Source organism: Podarcis tiliguerta (assembly GCF_965153285.1).
Source record: "Podarcis tiliguerta genome assembly, chromosome: Z".
NCBI lineage: Eukaryota > Metazoa > Chordata > Lepidosauria > Squamata > Lacertidae > Podarcis > Podarcis tiliguerta.
The window spans coordinates 13,399,850-13,415,337 of NC_139553.1; the positions used below are offsets into that span (position 1 = coordinate 13,399,850).

A 15,488-nucleotide genomic window follows, 5' to 3' on the forward strand; every position below is an offset into this window, starting at 1 on the left:
AAAGCGAGATGAGCGCCGCAACCCCAGAGTCATTTGCAACTGGACTTAATGGTCAGGGGTCCTTTACCTTTACCTATGCCTACAGGAACACGTGTGAAGCCCTTCCTCAGTTGAGGCTTCCAGGGTGAATGGGAGAGCTCCCAGTGCACACAGTCCAAATCACCTGCATTTATAAAAAAATATTGCTGGATCACTGTGAATGTATTTTGGAGCTACTATTACAATTGTAGCCCAGCCTCTCTCTCTCTCTCTCTCTCTCTCTCTCTCTCTCTCTCTCTCACACACACACACACACACACACATACTTTTAAGAGAATTTCTTCAAGAGCAGACTTACAGATGTTTTCTATCTCCCCTTTCTTGCTTTGATAACAAGATTGGGTAGTGCTTTTCTTGGGTACAGGGCATGTTTCTGCCAAACTTAGGGACTCTCTTTTTAAAAAATAATGGTGCATTTAAACAAAATCTAGGTTGCCTCCAATACTGTGCATGGAAATGGTTGGTCTTTTAGTGTGACACCACCTACACTTTGGAACTCCCTGCTGATTGACAGAAGGCGGGTACCTTTGCTGTACAGTACTTTCTTTGGTACTTGCTTAAAACATTTTTGTTTAATCAAGGCTGTCCAGGTCAAGCCAACTTGTGTTTTAATCTTTTAATCCTTACTGTTGTTTTTAATTATCTTGTGAATGATTTTAATACCTATTTTTAAGTGTGTTTTATTAATAGCTTTAAAGTTTTATTTTGTGTGTGTGGCTCATTAGAGGTTTTATTATAATTAAACAGAATATAAACCTTGTGAAATAAACAAATAGGCAAAACAGGTGGGGGTAGAAAACCCTGATCATTTTTGTTTTTTGTAGCTATGGCAAAGGACAAATGACGCCCACACACAGGCATCCTCATCGCTCTTAAAGGGGGAGGCTGTGCTCTCCGAAACAAAGACCTTGTTGGCTACCTTGGATGGTAAGAAAAGAGTGCCTGATCAATTACTTCCATGATGAGTAGGCTACCTTGATTTATATCTAGATCAGCCTTGGCCAACCTAGAACCCTCCATATGTTTTTGGACTGCAACTCCCATTGGCCCCTGAGAGGACAGCGATATCATAGAATCATAGAGCTGGAATGGGCCATGAGAGTCATCTAGTCCAACCCCCTGCAATGCAGGAATCTCAGCTAAAGCATCCATGACAGATGGCCATCCAACCTCCACTTAAAAACCTCCAAGGAAGGAAAGTTCAACACCTCTCGTGGGAGTCTGTTCCATTATTGAACAAGTTCTTCCAGATGTTTAGTCGGAATCTCCTTTCTTGTAAATTGAAGCCATTGGTTCAAGTCCTACCCTCCAGAGCAGGAGAAAACAAGCTTGCTACAGCTTGCTACATCTCGACCTTGACAGATTAGAGAACTGGGCCAAAACAAACAAGATGAATTTTAACAGGGAGAAATGTAAAGTATTGCACTTGGGCAAAAAAAATGAGAGGCACAAATACAAGATGGGTGACACCTGGCTTGAGAGCAGTACATGTGAAAAGGATCTAGGAGTCTTGGTTGCCCACAAACTTGACATGAGCCAACAGTGTGACATGGCAGCTAAAAAAGCCAATGCAATTCTGGGCTGCATCAATAGGAGTATAGCATCTAGATCAAGGGAAGTTATAGTGCCACTGTATTCTGCTCTGGTCAGACCTCACCTGGAGTACTGTGTCCAGTTCTGGGCACCACAGTTCAAGAAGGACACTGACAAACTGGAACGTGTCCAGAGGAGGGCAACCAAAATGGTCAAAGGCCTGGAAACGATGCCTTATGAGGAACGGCTAAGGGAGCTGGGCATGTTTAGCCTGGAGAAGAGGAGGTTAAGGGGTGATATGATAGCCATGTTCAAATATATAAAAGGATGTCACATAGAGGAGGGAGAAAGGTTGTTTTCTGCTGCTCCAGAGAAGCGGACACAGAGCAATGGATCCAAACTACAAGAAAGAAGATTCCACCTAAACATTAGGAAGAACTTCCTGACAGTAAGAGCTGTTCGACAGTGGAATTTGCTGCCAAGGAGTGTGGTGGAGTCTCCTTCTTTGGAGGTCTTTAAGCAGAGGCTTGACAACCGTATGTCAGGAGTGCTCTGATGGTGTTTCCTGCTTGGCAGGGCGTTGGACTCGATGGCCCTTGTGGTCTCTTCCAACTCTATGATTCTATGATTCTATGATTCTTCCATATGACGGCCCCTTAGGATACTTTTGTTATCCACCGGTTTTTAGCTTTCCATTCTTGAGTTGGGAATAGAGTAGTTGTTTTAGAAGACAATAATCAGACATCCTGACTACATGACCAGTCCAACAAAGTTGATGTTGAAGAACATTAAACTGTCTGTGTAGCAGTTACACAAATGCGTGCTTACTGTTCCGTAAAGGTAGATCTTAATTCTTATCACCCACAGAAAGGGGTTGACCCTTCTATCTCCCACCTGGAAGCTTCCCTTTTTTCTCCCAGCCTCCCACCCTGGGAGAACTTCCCCTTCCTGCCTCTCACACAGGGTTCTTCACCAACTAGCCATCACCTTCATTTGCATACAGTGCCCTCATTGACTCATAAAAAAAACAGAAGCAAAAACAAAGAAAAGAAAGAAAAGGAAACAGGCAGATAAAAATAATATGAGTGAGAAAAGAAAAGAAAGGGAGGGAGAGAGAGAGAGAGAGAGAGAGAGAGAGAAAGCACTTCTTATTCTCAATCAGTATAGATAGATAGATAGATAGATAGATAGATAGATAGATAGATAGATAGATTCAACGTATTTAGTCCAGAATGATATCCAGCTATTCCTCCTCCTACTAGGCAATATTTTTCCAGTCATCATACCCAGACGCCTCAAGTCAATTCCTGTTCCCTTCCACACAAAAAGTTTAAAAGGGGTTCTCCTGTTGCTGTTGCTGTTGCTGTTGTTGTTAATAAGTGCCAACAATAGTCTTCCTCCAGTCCAGCATAACAACTTTACCTCCAAAAACTTTAACAACACTTCATGTTGAGAAACAATAAATCCTTCATCTTTATTCATACAGGAGTCTCTCCACTATGGTCATATATTAAAACAGTAATCTATAGTTATTTGCTTATTGTATATTCATTAATTCAAGCCCAGTTCAATATATTCCGTTCCCATTTCCCATTGGCTGCAATTTCCATCCTAAGTTTAGCAAAAGGGGGGGGGGGGAGATCCTTCCATTTTAGCTTCTTCAAACCATAGTCTCCCAGGTCTGATGCGCTAACCATTACACCGCACTAGATCTCAATATCATAATCAGGATAACCAAGCTCTTTACTCCCTCGCCATCAGGGATGAAGAGGTTGGGTGCACGTCACAAGCGCCAGTCTGCCACAAACAGGAAAATGGCAGTTGTGCGGGATCGGGCAATAGCAGAGGCCCAGAAGAAGACCAGACAAGCTCAGAAGATTCTGGGAGATTCCTTTTCAGTCTCTGCTGAGGCCCAGAAAACTGCCAACAATGCAGAGTTAGTTGCAAAGGAAGGTGCTAAGGTATGAACAGCCCACACCTGTGAAGTTTAAGGCCTACTGTTAAGTTCAGCCCACTTCTCCTGAGGGGTGAGGTCCTCTAGAGGAGCACAGGGCTTGCCTGGGTTTGGTTTCCTTTGGAAGGAGTTCCCTGGGTGTTTCTTAGTGCCTCATATTATTTGTGTTCATTTACAAACACACGGGTTGAGCATAGAGGCTGCAGCAGCCCACAGCACCCAGTAGACTTCAGGGCTGAATGGGGATTTGAACCCTTAGGTCCTAGCATGATGCTCTTAACCACGACACCACCCTAGCTTGACCCTGCCTGCTATTTCTTTTAGATTTCCCACCCTCTAATGGCCCTCCACAGCCACCCATCCTCCTCACCTGTTTTTGTCATCCTCTTCAACAGAAGGCGCAGGACACACTCAGAGAAGCAAAGAGGGAGAAAAAGCGTGTGGATAAACTTAAGGCACGTGTTGCTTTGACCGTGGCAGAAGCCTCCAGGCAGAAGCGCGAATCTGAAGAACATGGCAATGACCTCGCTGGACCTGGACAAGTCAGTGATGGTTTGGATTCATTAGCTGGAGGGGGTGCACTGCTAGGGTTGTTGAAGGACCATTGCTCAGGGGCAGAGGATCTCCTTTACATGCAGAATCCCCAGCATGTCCAGGCAGGGCTGGGAATGTCCCCTGCCTGAAAGCCTGGAGAGCCACTGCCAGTCAGTGTCGGCAATACTAAGCTAGATGGACCCCAGTAGTCTATGACTTAGTATAGGGCAGCTTCCTGAATTTCCCCTGGTATCCCTTTTTAAAGAACATGACTCCACTTTCCATAAATCTTTGGTTTACTCTGAATATTGTTTGTTTGCACCAGAGATGGGGAACCTTTTCAAGCCCAAGGGCTGCCTTCCTTCATGCGCAGCCTTTCAGGGGCCGAATGCTGATGGTGGATGTGGTGGGTGCGGGAAAGCAAGAGGCATCACTGCAGTTCAAGGACATGTGAAATCATTAGAGGAAGGTGCAGAGTAGGGCCCGTGAGAGGTGTGGCCTGGGCACAGTCCCAATGGCCAGATAGGGAAGCCTGGGGGATCCACTTTCGCCCCCTGGCTCTGAGGTTCCCCATTTTACAACATGTGCTCCATGTCTTACGTTGATATATCTCTAGAGCCATATCCATGGACTGATCACCTATTTCAGGGTGGGGGCACCTTTTGCAACCCAAGGGCTGCATTCCTTTGTGGGGAACTTTCGGGGGTGGGGGCCTACATGCCAGTGGCGGATGTGGCCAGAGGCAAAACTGGGCAGAGCCATGGATGTGACCTGTTCCTTTGTCAGATTACATACTAGCCATCCAAAAACCAGAGGTTTGGACACACACACCATACATCTTTCCAACCAGGCAACTGAGAGGCATGACCACAGTTAAAGGATGCATTGCAGGGAGGCAAAAGCACTTGGAGAGGTTGCAGAGAATGCCTGGAGATGGGTGTGCGGCAAGGAGAGCAGGGCAGGGCCTCAGGAGAGCCCCAAGAGCTGGATAGGGACAGGCCTAGAGGGTTGCTTTTGTCCTCTGGGTCCGAGATTCCCCACTGCCGCGCGTGTCAAGGGGTTAAAAGATACCTTTGTGGTCCCTGCCAATCCTACAATTCTAACGCACAGACAATCTCATCGGAAGGTTGCAGCGGAGATGAACGATCTTGAGAAGAGCCTCCGAAATGCCCAGGGCTCCTTGGAGATGGACATTGCGACGCTGAACAGCCTGCTCACCAGTCTCGGTGAGCAACCAACACCACTTGGCTGTTTTTATTTCCATTGAGTGTGGTGTGAGTATAGTTGGTTGCAAGCAATTCAAGGAAGCGCAATGAACCTCATAAGTCCAGAGAACAAGGCCGGCCCTGTTGTTAGGCAGAATGAAATGAGTGCATCAAGCGGCTGATGGGAATGGCAAAGAGCAGCAGTGAATGGCAGAGCTGTGTGTGGCCTGTGGCCTGCCCTGGCTTTGTCCATTTGCAGGTGCAGTTTGGATTCAAACTGCTTCTCCAAAGGTGCTCACTGTCTATGTTGAGCTTTATAACGTCAGGTGATTGACAGGTCGGCACCCCACCCACCTGCCATAGTTGGTTTACAGGGTGTGTGTAGGAGAATGAAAGATCTGGCATGCCCGTCAGATGCAATTCCTTGCTCCTGCAGTAGCATCCTGGGCACACCTGTAATGCAGCTGAAAGCTCAGCACTTCCTGTGCCAACCACAAGAGGGCAGCCTTTCCTTTAAAACTGGTCACCTTCTTTTCATAACGGTTTCTAAGAACTACAGTGAGCTTTAATCCTAATGTTGCAATCAATAGCCTTTGGGGATTAATGAGTGTTTGCCAAATGTTGTGCCTTGAACAAAAGCCTGGCAGGTAGAAATTAAGCAGGCAGACTTCTCCCCTGTCACCAGGTCCATGACGGGCAAAGCTTTCTGCTCGCAAGACTGTGGTTAAGGGCTCTGAGGGATATCTCAGTCAGTAGAGCATGAGACTCTTAATTTCAGGCAAAAGATTCCTGCATCACAGGGGGCTGGACTAGATGACCCTTGGGGGTCCCTTCCAATTCTACAATTTTATGAGCCTATGAGACAGAAGAAATCAGGGACTCTAAGATGATACCTGAGCCTTACTTAAAGCTGCAGTATATTTTACAGATATATTATTAGGAACACCCTCCAATGCTAAGTCAGTTGAGCAAAGTGTATGGAAAGGTGCCCAGCTTTTATGTTTGGGAGGTGTTTTTTTAATCCTTTAGAAAACACATAAACTGCTTGATCAAAAAGGTTCTCCAAATAAAATTGGTGCAAAACACAGATAAACTCAGCAGTCCAATGAAAGGCAAACATACCTAAAACCATCATCACTGAAACAAATATATTTTAAAGACCCAAATCTATGGAGAGCCATCCTAATTAAAATCAAAGATAAAAACCAATAAAGCTTTTAAAACACCTAGAGGTATCTAGATTGCATATCTAGGTACAAAAAAAGTTTTCAGCAAGTGTCTACAAAAATATAGTTAGGGGGTATTGTCTATTGTCAAACTGGGAATTTTAGGAACAAGGCAGAAGTTGCAGGAGTCCAACTAAGTCTGAGGTCTTATCCACACTTACCTTTTGCCTCACTCTTTCTAGGCACAGTTCTGCGCTCAAAAGTTCTGTTCCTTGTGGGTTCCCCATCCCACCCCCCCCACCCCCCGTGGATTGCTATTTGCTCCACTTTACCTTTAAGGAGTGGGTTTTTGCAGGGAAAGCTCTGGAGCAGGACGGGCAGCACTCAGAGCAAAGCACACTCTGTGCCTGGAAAGAACAGAGGAAAGTTAAGTGTGGATAAGCCTTTACTCAGAGTAAGCCCATTGAAAACTAATGGACCAGTCATGTCCATGAACTACAGTGGGTCCACTCTGTGTAGGACTAACTTTAGATATGACCCTGCTTTAAGGAACTTCAAGGGAAAGAGAGTTCATGAATAGAGGTTTCATTTATACCTCTTGCTAGGATTGCTTCCTGAGAGGGGAAGCTTTGTGCCTTTTAAGTAGCTGCAATCGCTGGCAGAGGTTCACCAGGTCCCATCAGCACATTCTCAGGAGCTCTTGTCAGAAAAAGACGCAGAGAACCACACTATTGCAGGGTAAGGGGTGGTGAAGGTGAGCCAAACAGTTTAAAACAAATGGGCTTTCATTTGTAAAGTGTGTATTTGGGGGGGGGGGGTTGCATCCATAGTGGTGCTCAGTCACAGTTCTGCCAGTACAAGGATTTCTGTTTGTACAACAGGACTTTCCCCTCTGCTCCCCCTCCCCACGCATCCTCTGCTAAACTTGTTCCAGGGGTTTCCCCAACCCTCTGAAGATAGGGAGGAGAGGGTGCAGGATGTGTGTGGGGAGTGGGGGAAAGCCCCATGGTGTAAGTGGAAATCTTCACACTAGCAGGACACATTAATTGGATACCCCGCTTTATGCTCAGGGAATATGTTTCTTTCCTGTCTATTATGATGCTTTAAATGTGGATCTTCTTGCATTTTTCTATTTGATCTTCAGCAGCAATGTTTCATTTTTATATTTGGCCATGTTTTATTTTAGCATATTATAAGATTTTAGTTGATGTTTTAAAGTAGTAAACTACTTGGGGTGGGGGCAGAGAATGTGAAGTGGTATAGAAATGACTGAAATAAATAATAATACATAAATGTGTTTTTCTTTCCTATCCCCACCCCTTACCCCATTCCCTGGCCAGGCAACATAGATCACAGTGCTCTGTCAGAAGCTACACTGAACTTGAGCCAAACCCAGCTGGAGCGCTTGCAGTCAAACCTGGCGGGATCTGGTGCCCTGGGCCAGCAGCTGAGCACCTTGCAGCATGAGGCTGAAACCCAGAGGGAGAGGATCGAGGCCTTCGAGAGGGACTTGGCGGAGATCCAGAGCGACAAGCAGAACCTGGAATCCATCCTCCAGAGCCTGCCCAGCAGCTGCTCCAGCAGGAAGTGACACGGTCTCCTTAAACGTGCTCCAGAGCACCATCCCTGGCAGCGCAAGGAACTGAAGGCTTAAGGAACATGGCGCGGAGGGAGGGAAAGATGGATGAAGGTCCATACCATGGAGAAAATGTCAGGATGTAAGAGGGATTTGATTCAGTTCACAGTTAAAGGCAAATCTACCCCACTGAGCTTTCTGAAACAATATGCAAACTGAAACACAGCCACCCTTCCAAAATTCACACTTCTCCAAGCTTTGCAGTGTAGTTCTCCAGCCAAGTAATGTGTACAAAAATGCACAAGTATGGGAGTAAAGTGTGCCTAGGAATGCATGTACAGTAGTACCCCCAGTTACGTAACCCTCTGGTTTCGTAAACTTCGGGATGCGAAAGCGGCAAACCCAGAAGTATTTGCCCAGGTTTTGCCGCACGCACATGTGCAGAAATGGTCCTCAGGTTGCGGAAACTTTGGGATCCTACCAGACCTCTGGAACAGATCCTGTCCGCAACCAGAGGTACCACTGTATTGGTGAAAATAACATACAGCAATGCATTGTATTAGGGAAGATTAGTTTGCAAAAATGTGCATGTTAGGGAGAAATTTGTACTAAAATGCCAATGAGCTTTCACAAGGACTTTAAAATAAATTGCAGACTGGTGTGGAAATGCGGAGAACTGAACTGGAAGAAAGAGAAAGGGAGAAAATCCAAAATTGCCAGATCCGCCCATTTCCTAAGGAGATGTTCCCATGGACAGACATTGACAAATGAGTCTAAAGGGGGGTGGGGCAGAACAGAATGTTATGTAAGTTTAACAGCGTACAGATGATAGCGTTGAACACTGCAAATAGTATTCAAATTCTTTTATGAATTTCACCAGTCATTGTCCTTATGGTTGGTATGGTTTTTTTGCAGCAATAAGTAAAACCTTAAACAAAATATAAAAAGTTTAAATCCTCAGGAAGACAAGTTCAGTGGTGTTTCTGTACATCATTTCTGGGACTCTGCCATTGTCTTAGGTCAAAACCAGTTTTGCAGGTCTTTATAGAGCTTCAGACTGTATTGTGGAAAAGCCAAAAACTAATGCTCTAAAAATGCAATAAACACTTTTGTCATTAAATGGTGGACATCTAATGGATGGCACACATGGCAGACAGTACAATTTCTTCCAGTTCCTATGTTTGCAGTTTTGGAGCTGTTTTTACAGATTTTCACTCTTTTCCTCCCTACCCTCTGCCCCAAAACATGTAGCCCTTAAAAAGGGAGTAAAAATGTGCAATTTCCCATAGCCATGGAATTGACTGAAACAGAAGTCGCGTGATTGACTGAACCTAAATATGCCATGCAACCTGGTCTAGTTTATTTCCACTGCCCCATTAATTTAGAGTTGGGGTGTGGGGGAAGCAGCTGCAATAAAGAAGGATGGGGAGAACCCTCTTCAGCAAGTCTTCTTCCCTTTCTTCCCATTACCTTGTCAAAATATCAGTTCCTTAGATCAGAGCTAATGACACTGAAGTGGTGAAAAAGAAGATTCACCCATTGCTTGGCAGAAATAACTGTCTGTAAACAGCCTCTGCCAATCCTTTTCCATCCAACAGTTCACTTCGCCACAGAATTTCTGCCTGCAATGGAGGCTGGCTATTTGGGTGAATGGGACTCTGCCCAACCAACCTCAGTCTGCTCCCCACCAGACCTCACTTGGCTGCATTTTTCCTTGCCTCCAATCCAGCAGTTGGCTCTTCCTGTTTTGGGTTTCTCTTCAGTTTCAGTGTTGCCCTTGTAGAATTCTGCAGGGAGAAAGATGAGGGAAGTACTAGAATTAGCTGGCTCTGTCTGTCATTGACTCTGGCTCCACCTTGTGTTTGGCTCCCTGCGTTCTGCCCTAGCAGTTGCAGTGGGCACCAGCCACCATTTCTTCTCTCTGACCTTTGACCTGAGGACTCAGTAGTCTGGCTATAATGCCAGCCTTTGCAGTCCACAGATGACAATGGGCCATCAAATGGGTTTCAAACAGGTGCTTTTATTCCAACTAATTTCTTTCAAATGGAAAGCCTTTGTAAATACATCATTTGGAAAATTCTTGTCTTGGTTTTAAAAATAGAGGACTTGATGTTTATATGGCTGTGTGCTGTGTGAATGTTTTCAACAGGTTTCTTTAAATCCCAGTTCACTTATGAAGTAGGAAGTTAGCAGGTCATCAATGTTTACAAATATCTCAGCTTTCATAATATGCTATTATTAATCATCATGGCAAGGTAGGGATGCAGGCAAAATTTGGTTGCCATTTGAATAGGTAACAGTAAAAGACCCCTGACCATTAGGTCCAGTCATGGGTGACTCTGGGGTTGCGGCACTCATCTCGCTTTATTGGCCAAGGGAGCCGGCGTACAGCTTCCGGGTCCTGTGGCCAGCATGACTAAGCCGCTTCTGGTGAACCAGAGCAGTGCACGGAAACGCTGTTTACCTTTCCACCGGAGTGGTACCTATTTATCTACTTGCACTTTGACGTGCTTTCGAACTGCTAGGTTGGCAGGAGCAGGGACCGAGCAACAGGAGCTCACCCCGTCAATGGGATTCGAACTGCCGACCTTCTGATCGGCAAGTCCTAGGCTCTGTGGTTTAACCCACAGCACCACCTGTGTCCCACTAATACAAATCTATTAAAATGGCACTTTAAAACAATCCATGAACTGAAATGCAGGTATCCTTTGAAATTTACACTTCTCTGAATTTTACACCTCAGTTATGCAACAGAGGATGTGTATATTAAGGGGACATGTGAATAATAACACACATATTAATGAAAAGCATGTGATGCACCGATATAACTTCAGTCCCTGGCAACTTCTATTCAGAATCATGAGGACTGAAGCCTTACTTTATATTTCGAGAAAGGACAATTATTCAACCACAGAGCATCTGCTTTGCACAAAACAAAGGCCCTGTCCCGGCTACCACTTATGAATGCAATGCATGGACTCTCAGCACAGTTATTGTCAAAGACTTTATTCCTGAATTCAATAAGAATTTTGCCCAAACATAGATATAAGGCACATGGATCAGCAGTTATATCAGAACTCTGAGGTCCATGGCTAGGAGGAAACTAATATGTTGTCCGCACACTTGACATGCCGCCTGACGTCCCCTTTTGAAGAATGGGGTGGGCACAGTCATTTGTACAGGTTCCATCTGAAGCCTCAGGACTGGGCACACAAACATGCATTCCTGGGTCTGCTCATGCCAGCACCCTGTCCTTGACAATGGAGGTGGAGTCAATGCATCCAGCTCACGGTCCAATCTGGTTGCGGGTGCCTTTGGAGGGGCATCTGATGGCACTGAGGCAAGACTCTTCCCAGCATCCAGATCAATGTTGCCATGACCACTAGGCTCCGCCCCAAGACCCAGCTCTTCCCGCTCTGAGCAGCACTGCCAAGAAGTCTCCGCAGGTCTCACATCAGCCTCAGGTTCACTTTCCAGGTAGGGACGGGAACATCCCCTGCCTGAATCTGTGAAGAGCTGCTGCCTGTCCATTCAATGAGCCAGATGGACTAATGGTGCAACTCAGAATAAGACAGCTTCCTGTGTTTCCATTTAATTCGGTCCTTGCATGCACAAGTTTGCAAGTTCAATCTTGAGAGAAGGCTGGGAGAGAACCCTCCCTGGAACCCTGCAATGGGGCTGCCAGTCAGTGTAAACAGACCAATGGTCTCTGTTTAAGGCAGCTTCTTATCTTCCCACATGCAGCAGTGCACATGCATACCTTGTATAGCTGGTCTTCTTGAGTACAATAATCCACTTTGAAATATTAGGAGTTTGGGGAAAGGGCATTCAGGGCCCTGAGATCATCGAACCCCAAGCATGCAGGACTCTTGAATCACACATTATTCACAAAGTCTTTCCTGGAATGTGTTGTCTTATTTTGGGAGGGGGAGGAACTAAGTCCATTGTGATTCCTTCTTCCTTTCCCTGCCTCAAGGACAGTTTTCCAAAAGCAAACAGTGTTACAAAACACAACAAACAGAACACTGGATTATCGCACAAGCAGATTCTGGTTTGAAGGGAAGTAGTCTCTTTGCTGCTTATGGGTTGGCCTCCAGAGGGAAATTACTAACACTTTGAAATCCTTACACAAGCAGTGTTAGATCACAGCTGGCTTGTTTGTCCTGCTGTGGAGGAGCCAAGGTCAGAGTCCGCCTCCAAACCTGTGTTACAATAGCCTACCTGGGATTTTGGCAAGTGCTAGCAGGTCTTTGTTGTCTGACATTCCGCCCAGTGAAAATACAAGGTAAGATTCTAGTCCTCATGATTCTGAATAGGGACATGGGCAGCTGCCTTGTACAGAGTCAGACAATTTGTCCATCAAGCTCAGTATCATCTACACCAGTGTTTCCTAAACTCGGCCCTTCAGCTGTTTTTGGACTACCATTTCGATCATCCCTGACCATTGGTCCTGCTAGCCAGGGATGATGGGAGTTGTAGTCCAAAACAGCTAGAGACCCAAGTTTGGGAAACCCTGGTCTACACTGCCTGGCAGTGGCTCTCAGGGGTTTTGGGCAAGGCTCTTTCGCAGCCCTACCTGGAGATGCCAGGGATTAAACCTGTGACCAGCATGATTTCTGTTTGTCATTGTTTATATTAATTACATAAAACACTTCCACCCTGTTATAAGGTGCACACACATGGCAAGCCACACTCCACAGAAAACCAATCCTTCACCTTCAAAATTAGGAAATATTCCCTGAAAAAAATAGACTATTTTAGTACACAGAACAATCCTGAAGCCATTTGGCTCTCTTAATGTCCCCAGATATTTTCCCTGCAGTAAAAGGAAGTATGTTGGAAAAACCTTTCCCATATAAATTCTTCAAATCTTGTCAAAGGAGTATATTTTATGCATGAATAGGGGAGGTCTGTGACAATAGTTTCAGGAACTAGGATATTTAAAATTTCAAAAGAGTGCCCCAGAGTAGCCACGATAAGGCAATCAGCAAGCATTATCAGGTCTCCAGAAAGGAGACAAGTCATGCACTCCTTGTATAATGCTTTTGGGTGGCCTTTGGCTTAAGGGGTTGGGCAACTTCTAAAGCCTTTAAAAGGCGTTTGGGACCCACCTTTGTTCTGGGTCCTCACCTCCTTGCAAGGGGTGAGGGGAACTGTTGCTACAGAAAATAAATATATTCATTGCTTTCTTCTGCTGGTTCCTGCTTCCATCCATTCTTCTCTGATAATGGACAGAGGGGATACAAAGTCCTTCGGGAGTTTGGCTGTAAAAGCCAACCCCAAATTTTCATATAACAACACTATTAATCCTACATGAATACAGTTTGCATACAGTTCAGATCCCATTTGGTTCATAATCTCTACTGTTGGTTTGTTGGCACTCGGTTCCTACGTGTTTAGAATGCACTAATGTCCCTCCAGAAATAAAGTTCCTGGTCCTCATGATTCTGAATGGAAACATTGGGAAGAACTGCCTTATGCAGAATCAGACCCCTTGCTGCATCTAGCTCAGTACCGTCAGCGCTGACAGGCAGCAGCTCTTCAGGGCCTCAGCCAGGCCCTATCCAGAGATGCTGGAGAATGAACCGAGACTTCCAGGTACTCTAACCTCTGAGCTACAGCCATTGCCTTCTCTGGTTCTTTAAGGCAAGCTGATGAACCCTTAGCACCGCTCACTCCAGAGATGAAACAACAGCCAGGTATGTGGTGCTCTCCCAAAGAAGATGACATCCAGACCTGAGAAACAGGAGTCTTGAGGGAGCATTGGGTTGTGTGTGGTCTGACTCAGCCACTAGGGTTCCATTAACATGAGGGACCGGGCCAGGTGGGGAGAGGCTGCCAACCCCTCCCTTTGTTTCTGGCGAAGACACCAGGCCCAAAGAGGAAGGTCACTACATAATGGGTGTTTGGGAGCCTCTCCAGTGGTGATTCAGAACCTTGGCTTGGCCAACATGGGTGGCGGCCTTTTGGAAGGGCCTCACCTCAAACGAGTATTTGAAGCAAAATCTATTCCCAGAGACTTGAGGGGAGAATTAAAAAAACAAGACTGAGCTGGTTTAGGCAGATTCTTTATTATTTTTGTTATGTATACAAGCATCCATGTTATTATCCTTTATTTATAGCACATAGGGAGGATCCTCTCTTTAAATCCCCCCCCCCAAACCCCTGGAGTAGGGTAAGAGGAGCTGGGAGCCACCGCTTAAATTTGTCACAAATTTGCCTCATAGCAAGGGGTGCTGCACTCTGCACGTGCGTAATCTATCCATCCATCTATGTTTGTATTCATTCATATAACAGGTTCTGGCACCAGCATCCTTTGTATCCTTTGGCAACTGAGGTAAGAACAAAATAATATACAAGCCCCAAAGCCGCATCAGGTTGGAGGCCCAACCAGTCCAGCATCTTCTTTTCACAATGGCTAACCAGATGGCCAGATGGGGATCCTGAAAGCAGGACCCAAGCATAGCTGTCAACCTTCCCTTTTTTTGCGGTAAATTCCCTTATTCCAGCGCCGTTTCCCGCCGTTTCCCGCTGCTATCCTGGATTGTTAGATATCCCGTAGACTGTCTCCAGGATAGGTGAGGCTGCTGATCCCTTATTTTCAAATCCGAAAGTTGACAGCTATGGACCCAAGTGCAGCAGTGCTACTTTCCACACTGGCAGTTCCTAGCGGTAATTGCTGTTCAGAACCATATTGCCTCCTTTGACAGTGGAGGTGAACTCGATTAAGGTACCACCTGCCCCTTTTCTCCTTTAACCAGCACTCTGACTGTGCCTTTGGATCAGGGAGACACCATTTAAGTTTCCCAAAATGCTCCTGAGAGTTCTCAAATGAACTGATCCTGAGCAAGTTACTCAGTTCAGGGAGACTTCAGTGTGAAACCCCTAGGCCTCCAGGGAAGCCCCATCAGTGGCGTAGTGTGGGGGGTGCAGGGGGGGCGGCCGCACCGGGCGCAACATCTGGGGGTTAGTCTTAGGGGCTGCAAATCCACGGGTTAGGGGGCGCAAATTACTTGCCTTGCCCCGGGTGCTGACAACCCACGCTACGCCACTGAGCCCCATTAAAAATCAGAATCCGGATCCTGCATAGGTGCCTGGAATCCTTGGACTCTCCCACGGCTTGCAGATTGGAGTAGTTTGGGTGGGTTTTTCTTTTATTTTGGAGAGGCAGAGACAGGCAGTGTGGTGCAGTGGTTAGAGTGCCAAACTGAGTCTTGGGTTCAAATCCCCTACCTGGCCCTAAAACTCACTGCGTGACCTTGGAAGCAGGTCACTGCGTCTCAGCCTAACCTACCTCACGGGGTTGTTGCGTGAGGAATTAAACCAGGAAGGCGGGAGCCATGAGCGCAGCCCCCTGGAGCTCCTCGGGGGGGGGGGGGACATCAACGCTACGAAGAAACCAGCGAACAAACCGAATGGTGTGGCGTTGCATTTTCGGCTCTCTGTGCAAGGAAAGGGTTAACCTTGCCAGCAGCCCATTT

The 15,488-nt window shown here is 46.1% G+C and overlaps 2 protein-coding genes across 3 annotated transcripts in view; both read left to right on the forward strand.

Moving 5' to 3' along the window:
• LAMC3 (laminin subunit gamma 3) overlaps positions 1-10,123 on the forward strand; it is a 66,089-nt gene extending 55,966 nt beyond the window's left edge. For both annotated transcript variants that reach the window (XM_083423364.1, XM_083423365.1), the window contains 5 exons: positions 864-966; positions 3,334-3,533; positions 3,922-4,068; positions 5,187-5,286; positions 7,772-10,123. In XM_083423364.1, coding sequence (XP_083279490.1) covers positions 864-966; positions 3,334-3,533; positions 3,922-4,068; positions 5,187-5,286; positions 7,772-8,022 — 801 coding nt within the window. In that variant the 3' untranslated portion in view covers positions 8,023-10,123. The remainder of the gene's footprint in view (positions 1-863; positions 967-3,333; positions 3,534-3,921; positions 4,069-5,186; positions 5,287-7,771) is intronic.
• Positions 1-15,488, forward strand: part of LOC310669594 (uncharacterized protein) — a 570,356-nt gene that overhangs the window by 112,082 nt on the left and 442,786 nt on the right. The gene's annotated exons all lie outside the window — the stretch shown is intronic.